Genomic DNA, 12,394 nt, shown 5'->3' on the forward strand with positions numbered 1-12,394 from the left:
TAGAGATTTTATTTGCTTTCTTTTTGAAATCCAATAATTCTCTAAAATAGGATTTTTACCTTGAAAAATTAGTTGATGAGTCTTCTAATCAAATAACTAAAGAGAGTTTCACCACATTAAAACAAATCCTCAAAACCAGTTTTCCAAAGTTGTACTGGTAGAGATAATATGTCAGTGGTCTTTTCTGTCTTTAAGACAGTTTAACAGCTCTTACACTTTAGCAACCTCTCTCTGAAACCTATTATACTAAAAAACATGAATATCTTACAAGTGTCAGCTTCTGAATAAAATTCTGTTGGACAATATAATCATAACTGAATTACAGATCAGATACAACAGAAATGCTCAAATGCTTAAAGTATAAATTTCAGGTCTGATGATAAGAAACCCGTATTTAAGTAAAGTAAAAGTTTCATTTCTTTTTAAGTTGCCTAAATGTGGTTTAAGGTATTTTGCATGTGAGTCAGAGTTTTCTACTAAGACTTTCACAGGTTCTACTTAGAAATTTGCCACTATCCTAATTCTTGCAAGTACAGAAACAAATATTTATACACATCTGGTTGACTTGTTCCATAGAAATACTAATACAGTAAAATAAATTGAACTTTTAACCTGGTATGTACAAATTGTTTAGATTCATCTTGGAATCTGAGACTAAAAAAAAAAAAAAAAAAGAGGCTCAATACTTTAAATTACATTTAAAGAAAATGTATAGCAAAGAAGTGAATCATGGAAGGCTAAGTCTAGACAAAGCTAGATCCGTTTCTTTCATTCTGCCCTCGACACTAACTTGACAAGGCAAAAAAATAATTTTGCTCTATGCCATTTCATGTCTTTTACGGAGGCTGCTAAAAATGGTACTAAATACTGTTATCGGTGTTTCACATGTATTTGAAACAATAAAAATTTTGAGATAACAAAGCCCACTCCAACAATATTTTTAAAAATGTCCCACTCTTATCACAAACCGCTGGGATCCTAGTGGCAGGAGATCCCATGATCCTCCTGCATATTTGAGTTACCAGGGGTTTGGAACTACCTGGAGAGCTGCCACAGACACGGCTTAACTCTACACGGAGCCCAGGGGGTATGACGTGGGGAAAGCTGCAAAGGAACACGGCCATAGATGCCCATCCACCAAGGCTCTTCATATTCTTCTAGGTGGCTTTGACCTTTGTTAACTGCCATATCTGGAGAGAGCAGGGCTGTCTTTCTCATGAGACTAGGGCGAGTCTGATGAGTCTGAGCTGCATGTCCCATTGTCTGGTGGCCCCTTCCAAGGTCCGTGCCTGGCCACTCCTATGGGAGCAGGCACAGTGTAGCTTCCACTACTCTGCTGGAATGCTTTAGCCGGCGACTGTCACCATAGTGCGTTTACCAGTGGCCCCTACTAACCTGCTGGAACATGTTCACCACTGACCCCTGATGAAGTGCTTTTGGCAGTAGCCCCTAATGGAGAGGTTTTGCCAGCAGCCTGAGAGCACCTTGGTCCACCCAGTGCAGTTAGTGGTTGACTGCAAGAGGCCAGCGGAAAAAGCTAGAGGCCCGGTCCCAGCCCCTTGTGAGTTATAGCACACAGCCCAGGAGTGCCAGGCTGAACCTCGGCTCTCTGAAAGCATCCAGAAATGAAGCCAACTGACTATACCTAACTCACACCACAGTCAAACCCTGAGGGAAACAACATAAAAACAAAAAGCACCATGCAAAAGTCAGCAACTTCAAAGGATAATGCAACACCAGTCCTCACAGACGAAAAAAAACCAGTGCAAGAACTCTAGCAACTCTAAAAACCAGAGTGTCTTCCTACCTCCAAACAACCCACAACAGTTTCCCAGCAATGGTTCTTAACCAGACTGAAATAACTGAAATGACAGACATGGGAGTTAGAATCTGACTAGCAAAGAAGCTCAGTGAGACACAGGAGAAAGCGGAAACCCAATCTAAAGAAAACAGTAAAACAATCCAAGAGTTGAAACACAACACAGCCATTTAATTTAAGAAAGAACCAAACTGAACTTCTGGAATTTAAAAATTCACTCTAGGAATTTCTTTTCTTTTCTTTTTTTTGAGATGAAGTCTCGCTCTGTCACCCAGGCTGGAGTGCAGTGGTATGATCCTGGCTCATTCCAACTTCCAATTCCTGGGTTCAAGCGATTCTCCTGCCTCAGCCTCTCTAGTAGCTGGAACTACAGGCAAGCACCAAAATGCCCGGCTAATTTTTGTATTATTAGTAGAGATGGGGGTTTTACCATTTTGGCCAGGCTGGTCTCAAACTCCTGACCTCAAGTGATCTGCCTGCCTTGGCCTCCCAAAGTGTTGGGATTATAGGTGTGAGCCACCAGTCCCAACCTAGGAATTTCATAACATAATTGGAAGCATTAACAACAGAATAGACCAAACCAAGGAAAGAATTTCAGAAACTGAAGAGCACTCCTTCGAATTAACAGAGACAGTAATAAAGAAAAAATTTTTAAAAAATGAGCAAAACCTTTGATAAATATAGGATTATGTAGAGACTAAACCTATGACTCACTGGTGTTACTGCAAGAAAAGAGGAGAAAGCAACTTGGAAAACAAATTTGACGATACAGTCCACAAAAATTATCCCAATTTTGCTATAGAAGTTGATGTGCAAACTCAAGAAATTCAGAAACTCCCCACAAGATACGATGCAAGATGACAATTCCCAAGAGACTTAATCATCAGATTCTCCAAGTCAATGCAAAAGAAAAAAAATCTTAAATGCAGCTAGAGAAAAGGGGCAGCAGTTACAAAGGGAACCCCATCCGGCTAACAAGTGGACCTTAAAGTAGAAACTTTTATAAGCCAGAAGAGGCTGGAGGCCTATTCTGAGCATCCTTAAAGAAAATAAATTCCAACCAAGAATTTCATGTCCCACCAAACTAAGCTTCCTAAGTGAAGGAGACAGAAAATCCTCTTGAGACAAAGACTAAGAGATTAATGATCATCAGACTTGCCTTACAAGGGGTCCTTTCAGAAGTGCTACACGTGGAAATGAAAGAAAAATACCTGCTACCACAAAAACATACTTAAGTATACAGTCCACTGATACTATAAAGCAACTATACAATGAAGTCTACGTAACAAGCAGCTAACAACATGACAGTATTAAATCTTTACACATCAATAGTAACCCTGAATGTAAATGGGCTAAAAAGGCAAAGTGGCAGGCTGGACAAAGCAGCAAGACTCAACTAACTGTTGTCTTCAAGAGAACCATCTCACATGTAACAACATAAAAAGGACAAAGAAGGGCATTACATAATGATGAAGGGTTCAATTCATCCAGAAGATTCAACTATCTCAAAGATATATGCATCCAACAGTGGAGCACCTAGATTCACAGAACAAGTTCTTAGAGACCTACAAAGAGACTGACATAACTACACAATGGAAGATTTCAACATCCCACTGATAGTGTCAGGCAGATCAGTGAGGCAGAAAACTAACAAAAATATTCTGGACTTAAACTCAACATCTGACAATATCCAACAACACAAAAATATACATTCTTCTCACTGGCACAAGACACATTCTCTAAGATCAATCACATGCTTGGCCATAAAGCAAGTGCCAACAAATTAAAAAATACTGAAATCATATCAGTCATACCCTCAGACTACAGTCCAATAAAACTGGAAATCAATAACAAGAAGTTTCTCAAAACCATACAATTACATGGAAATTAAACAACTTTCTTCCAAATGACTTTTGGGTAAAGAATGAAATTGAGACAGAAATCAAAAAGTGATTTAAAACTAATGAAAAACAGAGACACAACATACCATACTGAATACCTATGTCAAGAAGTTAGAAAGAGCTCAAACTAACAACTTAACATCACACCTGGAGGAACTAGAAAAACAAGAAGAAACCAACCCCAGAGCTAGCAGAAAAAAAGAAATAACCAAAATCAGAGCAAAAGTGAATGAAATGGAGATGTGAAAATGCATACAAAAGTTGTATTTTTGTATGAAACTACAAAATGAAACCAAAAGTTGGTTCTTTGAAAGAATAAACAAGATTCACAGACTGGTAGTTAGATTAATGAAGAAAATAAGATAAAAGATCCAAACAATCCCAATCAGAAATTACAAAGGTGACATACAACTGACTCCACAGAAATACAAAAGATTCTCAAAGACTAACACTTACTCACACAAACTAAAAAACCTAAAATAAATGAATAAATTCTTAGAAACACACAACCTCTGAAGATTCAATGAGGAATAAATTGAAACCCTAAAGAGATCAATAATGAGTTCCAAAATTGTGTTAGTAATAAACAACCTACCAACTCCAAAAAGCCTTGGACCAGATGGATTTCACAGTTGAATTCTACCAGATGTACAAAAAAAGAGCTAGTACCAATCCTACTAAAAATATTCTGAATAATCGAGGAAGAAAAGACTCCTTCCTAACTCATTCCATGAAGCCAACATCACTCTGATACTAAAAACTAGCAGAGACACAATGAAAAAATTGAACTACAGGTCAATATACCTGATGACACAGACACAAAAATCTCCAACAAAATATTAGCAAACTGAATCCAGCAGCATATCAGAAAGTTAAGTCACCACAATCCAGTAGACTTTATTCCTGAGATGCAAGATTGGTTCACCAGATGTGATTCATCACATAAACAGAATTAAAAACAGAAAACCATACAATCATCTCAAAAGATGCAAAAAAGGCTTTTGATAAAATTCAACATCCTTTCATGTTAAAAGCCCTCAACAAAATAGGCACTGAAAGAACATATCTCAAAATAGTAAGAGTCATCAATGGCAAACCCACAGCAGCAACACTCTGAATGGGCAAAAGTTGGAAGTATTCCCTTATAGAACTGGAAAAAGACAAGGATGGATGTCCGCTCTCACCACTCCCATTCAACATAGTACTGCAAGTCCTAGCCAGGGCAATCAGACCAGAGAAAGAAATAAAAGGCATCCAAACAGAAAGGGGATGTCAAACTCTCTCTCTTCAGACTATATGATGTCATATCTAGAAAACCCCAGAGTCTCTGCTCCAAAGCTCTTAGATCTGATAAACAAGTTCAGCAAAGTCTCAGGATAGCTAATCAGTATCTAAAAATCAACAACATTTCTATACACCAATAACATTTGAACTGAGAGCCAAATCAAGAACACAATTCCATTTACAGTAGCCATAAAAAAGAAAAACATATCTAGGGATACAGCTAACTCAGGAGACGAAAGATTTCTACGAGAATCACAAAACATTGCTCAAAGAAATCAGAGATGGCACAAACAAATGGAAAAGCATTCCATGCTCATGGATTGGAAGAATCAATACTGTTAAATGTCTATATTGTCCAAAGCAATCTAGGAATTCACTGCTATTCCTATCAAACTACCAATGACACTCTTCAAAGAATCAGGAAAAAAAAATTCTAAAATTCATATGGAGCAACAACAAAAAGCCCAAATAGCCAAGAGCAATTCTAAGCAAAAAGAACAAAGCTGGAGGCATCATACTTTCTGACTTCAAACTATACCACAAGACTACAGTAACCAAAATAGCATGATACTGGTACAAAAACAGATTCCAATGAAACAGGATAAAACCAATGGAACAAGATAGAGAGCCCAGAAATAATGCCTAACACCTACCACCATCTGATCTTTGACAAAGCTGAGAAAAACAAGCAATGAGGAAAAAGACCCCCCATTCAATAGATGCTGCTGGGATAACTGAATAGCCATATATAGAAGACTAAAACTGGACCCCTTCCTTACGCTGTATACAAAAATCAACTCATGATGGATTAAAGACCTAAATGCAAAACTTAAAACTATAAAAACCCTGGAAGATAACCTAGGAGATACCATTCTGAACACAGGCCCCGACAAAGATGTCATGATGAAGACTCCAAAAGCAGTTACAACAAAAACAAAAACTAACAAACAAGACCTAATTAGAGAGCTTCTGCACAGCAAAATAAACTATCGGCAGATTAAACCAACATTCCTAGAGAATGGGAGAAAATATTTTCAAACTATCTGATAAAGGTCTGTATCTAGAATCTACAAGGAACTTAAATTTACAAGCAACATCCAACCCCATTAAAAAGTAGGAAAAGACATGAACAGACACTTCTCAAGAGAAGACCATATACATGGCCAAGAAGCATATGAACAATGGCCAATATCACTAATTATCAGAGAAATGCAAATCAAAACTGCAATGAGATACCATCTCACACCAGTCAGAATGGCTAAGTCAAAAGATAATAGATGTTGGCAAGGCTGCAGAGAACAGGGAATGCTTATACAATGGTAGGAATGTAAGTTAGTTCTGCCACAGTGGAAAGCAGTTTGGAGATTTATCAAAGATCTTAAAACAGAACTACCATTCAACCCAGCAATCCCATTGCTGGGCATATACTCAAAGGAAAAATAAATTGTTCTACCTAAAAGACACATGTATGCTCATCCTGGCAGTATACACAATAGCAAAGACATGGAATCAACCTAGGTGCCCATCAACAGCGGATTGGATAAAGAAAATGTGGTACATAAATGCTATGGAATACTACACAGTGATTTTTAAGAAACACTGAAATCACGTCCTTGGCAGCAACGTGAATGCTGCTAGAGGCCATTAAGTGAATTAACACAGCAAAAGAACACCAAATACTGCATGTTCTCACTTATAAGTGGAAGCTAAACATTGAATCCACCTAGACATAAAGATGGGAACAACTGACACTGAGCATTACAGAGTGGGGAGGGATGGGAGAGGTGTAAGGGTTGAAAAACTGGTGGATACTCTGCTCACTACCTGGGTGACAGGATCATTTATACACCAGACCTCAGTGATATGCAATATACCCATGTAACAATCCTGCACAAGTACCCTCTGAACCTAAAAGTAAAACAAACAAACAAATAAAAAGAACGGATTTAAAGGATGAAGACAGTTAGAATCCACCAGTGTGATCTGTGTAAGTCATTTCATATTATGGAGACTTAGGTTCAATTATCAAGAAAGGATAATAACTTACATCCTAATATGACAGGGTAAAAGATACTTCTGTAAGCTTTCTAAGCTTATATAGTACATCATATTATTCAATATTACCTACTGATAATGCTAACTGTATACTTCTGCATTGATCAATATGCTGGCCAATGATTTTCAAATATATTTAACAAACTAGTTCTACAAAAAGTCTGTATAAATTTCTGTAACCGCAGCTATGCTTTTTAATGACTGCCCTACCAATCAGTGGTTCAACTCTTAACTGTGCAACAGGGTTTGGGGAAAACACCACAATAAATCCCTGCTCTTCTGCAGCTGAAAGCCTTCCAATTGGACCATTTTTGGTTCAGTGAAATAAAAGCAAATAAAATCCAAATGGTTTTTGGTTTCACTACCACCACAGAAATCCACATTGAATTGGTCACCAGATCAAACAGAGATGAATTCAAATAATTTTTATTAATTTAATATGCCAGCTAGTTTCTACCCTTTAGAGAGCTATACTCTGACTATTCTACCATACTAGCTACCTTTCTCTGCTTTGAACACTTTGTGCTTGCTTCGGCTCCAGGCTCCATGCACCTGCTCTTCCCTTAAACAGCACTCTGCTCTCCTCTCCTTACAGCTCGTTCCTTCCTGTGGTTCATGTCAGTACCATCTCCTCAGGGAGATCTTTGCTGCCCACACTTATGTTATCGAAAGTTGTCTGTACTTCTTTTGGGCTACATCACATGCTTCTATTTTGTTTTCTTTATAAAGTTCTCTTTGAAATTTTGTTACTTGTTTGCTTATTGTTTACCTCCTCACTAAGATGTAGATCTTCATGTCTTACTGACTGTCATCAACAAGAATAAAATCCCCACTATTCTCCTTGGTTAATTCAGAACTAGTCTGCTTACTTCTCTTTGGAACTCTTTTACATATATTCCTGAATTATGGACTATTTTGAGAATTAGGAGAAATGCTTACCTGTTGTTTGTTGCTTTGGCAGGCTGCACTCAAATGCTTAAACCATAGCATTGCATTCATTCTATTGCCAGCTTGAAACTTGTACGAATTTCCTAAAATTATCCAAAACAAGGGGAAATAATAAAACTGTAAGGACAATGACACATAATAATTCTGTCAGATATTAATGAGCAAATTAAAGATGACTAGAGTTTCAGTTTTAGAATTCTATTCATTTAACACCTCCATTTTATTATTTCCTATTTTTATTGTATTTTCAATACAATAAAGAGTGCTTGCTGCAACACATTTACATGCTATCATACATTCAGAAAGTCACTTTTGCTGCTAATGAGTTAGAAGAAATAATTTTATCTCCTTAAATGTTCTTTAGAATAAAATATATCTAAAGAAAACAACTGTGTGGCATATCTAGATATGTGTGGTTAAGACTGCAGAATATTGGTTCTGAATACTTATTACTTAGATGATCTAATTAATAGATTTTCTTTTCTTTTCTTTTTTTTAAGATGGAGTCTCATTCTGTCACCCAGGCTGGAGTGCAATGGCGCGATCTCAGCTCACTGTACCCTCCCCATCCCAGCTTCAAGAGATTCTTGTGCCTCAGCCTCCTGAGGAGCTAGGATTATAGGCATGTGCCACCATGCCCAGCTAAGTTTTTTTGTATTTTTAGTAGAGACAGTGTTTCACCATGATGGCCAGGCTGGTCTCGAACTCCTGACCTTAAGTGATCTGCTGGCCTTGGCCTCCCAAAGGGCTGGGATTATAGGCGTAAGCCCCTGAGCCCGGTCTAAATATTAGTAGATGTTAATGTTAAGTTTTAACATGCCAAAACGCTTCAACATGTTTTAACACTTAAACACTAGCTATTTAGGAGAATGAAGGATTAGTCAGGTAACACTGACAGACTATGCTTTCAGTCTTTAGTTACAGACATTTGTCAAGATTATTACAGATTTCCAGTTCTGTTGAGGGCTCTTGGGGAAAATCTAGGAGGCAACTTTATCTCTTTTAGCAAATTAGAAATTCATCTGTGCTTTGTGTATTAGTAATTCCTCTACTGACTTTAATTCACGACTGACACATAATGAGGATATTTTAAATGGTTACATGTATTAAGGTGAGGAGGCAATACATTGAGAAAAAAAAAGGATCTATGTACTATAGGCTGTTCCAAATTAAGCTTTATTTTTTTTCATTGACCTAAGTTCTTTTTAATTTCACAATTTTTGCAGATTTCTATTCAACTCATTCAATGGCTCAAGAGCCTAACTATATTTAAGTATGATTCAGCTTTTCCTTGAGATTCTAACACTCAAAGAACTTTTTCACTTTCAGAAGTAATTGTTTCTGCACCAAATGCACAATTAGTCAAGTAACATTGTTACACTTGCTAAACTCAGACAAAGACATTAGGTCAATGTGAAAAGAAGGCATATCTACAATTAAGCTGGTCACAGCTACAATTTACCTACTCACTCCTCCCCTGCAAAAGGCCATTAGTATAGAGAGACGTCATAAAATTTTGGCTACCTGAAATAGTTCTATTAGGCATGCTAAAAAGAAAACCTGAAGAAAACAAAGAATTTGTTAACTAAATCCAATGAATACGTTCTCATCTTAAAATGTAACCTTATGAATTATGCCTTTTACGTGGCAAGGAGGCTGGGACTTTGAATTCAAAATTTTGAGTAGGCTTCTACACACCAACAGCGACCAAGCAGAGAATCAAACCAAGAACTCAACCCCTTTTATAATAGCTGCAAAACAAAACAAAACAAAAACCAAAACCTCAGGAATATACCTAACAAAGGAGTCAAAAGATCTCTACAAAGAAACTACAAAACACTGCTGAAAGAAATCACTGTCAACGCAAACAAATGGAAACACATCTCATGTTCATGGATGGGTAGACTCAATATTGTGAAAATGACTATACTGCCAAAAGCAATCTACAAATTCAACGCAAGTGCCATCAAAATACTACCGTCGTTCTTCACAGAAATTAGCAAAAACAGCCCTCCAAAGCCAGAGCAAGACTAAGCAAAAAGAACAAATCTGGAGACATTACACTACCTGATTTCAAACTATAGTATGAGGCACATAGACCAATGGAACAGAATAGAGAACCCAGAAGTAAACTCAAATACTTAGAGCCAACTGATCTTCAATAAAGCAAACAAAAACATAAAGTTGGGAAAGGACACCCTTTTCAACAAATGGTGCTAGGATAATTAGCTTGCCACATATAGGAGAATGAAACTTGATCCCCATTTCTCACCTTACATAAAAATCAACTCAAGATGGATTAAGGACTTAAATCTAAGACCTGAAGCTATAAAAATTCTAGAAGACAACATTGGAAAACCCTTCTAGACACTGGCTTAGGCAAGGATTTCATGACAAAGAACCCAAAAGCAAATGCAATAAAAACAAAGATAAATAGTTGGGACCTAATTAAACTAAAGAGCTTTTGCACAGCAATAGGAATAGCCAGCAGAGTAAACAGACAACCCACAGAGCGGAAGAAAATCTTCACAATCTAAACATCTGACAAAGGACTAATATCCAGAATCTACAATGAACTCAAATCAGAAAACAAAAACAAAAACAAAAACCCATCGAAAAGTGGGCTAAGGACATGAATAGACAATTCTCAAAATAAGATATAAAATGGCCAACGAATAAATGAAAAAATGTGCAACATCCCTAATGATCAGGGAAATGCAAATCAAAACCATAATGCAATACTACCTTACTCTTGCAAGAATAGCCATAATAAAAAAATAAAAACAGAGTAGATGTTGGTGTGGATACGGTAAACATGGAATGCTTCTACACTGCTGGTGAGAAATATAAACTAGTACAGCCACTATGGAATACAGTGTAGAGATTCCTCAAAAAACTAAAAGCAGAACTACTATTTGATCTAGCAATCCCACCTTTGGGTATCTACTCAGAGAAAAAGAAGTCATTATTCAAAAAAGATACTTGAACGTGCATGTTCATAGCAGCATAAAATGTAATTTTAGGAATTATGCCTTCGATATGAGAAGGAGGCTGGGGCTCTGAATTCAAAATTTTGAGTAGGCTTCTATACACCAACAGCGACCAAGAAGAGAATCAAATCAAAAACTCAACCTCTTTTATAATAGCTGCAAAACAAACAAACAAACAAACAAACACCTTAGAAATATACCTAACAAAGGAACTGAAAGATCTCTAAAAGGAAACCACAGAACACTGCTGAAAGAAATCACTGATGATACATACAAATGGCAACATATCCCATATTCACGGATGGGTAGAATCAATATTGTGAAAATGACTATACTGCCAAAAGGAATCTACAAATCCAACACAATCGTCATCAAAATACCACCATCATTCTTCACAGAATTAGAAAATTCACAATTGCAAAATTGTGGAAACCAACCCAAATGCCCATCAGTCAACGAGTGAATAAAGAAACTGTGGTATATGTACATGATGGAATATTATGCACAAAAAAGAACGGATTAACAGCATTTGGAGTGAGCTGGATGACACTGGAGACTATTATTCTAAGCGAAGTAACTGAGGAATGGAAAACCCAACGTATGTTCTCACTGATATGTGGGAGGTAAGCGATGAGGACACAAAGGCGTAAGAATGATGCAATGGACTGTGGGGACTTGGCGGCAAGAGTGGGAGGTGGGCGAGGGATAAAGGACTACAAATACGGTGCAGTGTATACTGCTTGGGTGATGGGTGCACCAAAATCTCACAAATCACCACTAAAGAACTTACTCATTTAACCAAATACCACCTGCACCCCAATAACTTATGAAAAAAAAAAACAGAGTAGATTGTGCTTATTCTGTAAACCAATCTACTTAATCTAAAAACAAGACATTTTGGTATTATTATTTTTTCCTGCATCCAACATATTTGCTTACTTGTTTACTTAACACTCTGAAACATTCTAAAAGTATGATATCTTTTGATACAAAAGAGCATCTGAATAAACAGAGGTCAAAATATAGTTGTGAAGTCAATAAAAGGTAACATAGTATAGTATTCCAGTCGTGAACTGCTGAAAGTATCTTCTCTCTGGTACTTGTCAACAGCTGGCAGTTGTTATAAAGGAAGAAAAGCCAATCACTTGGGGCTATTTTCTGATGAGCTTTGGGGTATTCACTATAGTCACAGGTAAAGTAAAGAGGTCTGATGTAATTCTATATGGCCCATCCTCCAGTTTCTCATACACATTTTACAAACTCCAATAATCAATAGCCAATTATTTTCTATTCATAAGTGTCTATACACTGTATATAAAATATTATAATTAACTTGGAAAGTGATCTCAGAGAAATATATTCAGAGTCAGTTTTGCTGCTTATGAATTAGAGGCAAT

At 37.0% G+C, this 12,394-nt stretch overlaps 1 protein-coding gene across 4 annotated transcripts in view; it reads right to left on the reverse strand.

The window, feature by feature from the left end:
• RALGPS2 (Ral GEF with PH domain and SH3 binding motif 2) overlaps positions 1 to 12,394 on the reverse strand; it is a 189,654-nt gene that overhangs the window by 15,330 nt on the left and 161,930 nt on the right. For all 4 annotated transcript variants that reach the window (XM_003925334.4, XM_003925333.4, XM_074390145.1 and 1 more), the window contains one exon: positions 7,999 to 8,090. In XM_003925334.4, the coding sequence (XP_003925383.1) occupies positions 7,999 to 8,090 (92 nt within the window). The remainder of the gene's footprint in view (positions 1 to 7,998; positions 8,091 to 12,394) is intronic.

Source organism: Saimiri boliviensis, chromosome 19 (assembly GCF_048565385.1).
Source record: "Saimiri boliviensis isolate mSaiBol1 chromosome 19, mSaiBol1.pri, whole genome shotgun sequence".
Classification (NCBI taxonomy): Eukaryota; Metazoa; Chordata; class Mammalia; order Primates; family Cebidae; genus Saimiri; species Saimiri boliviensis.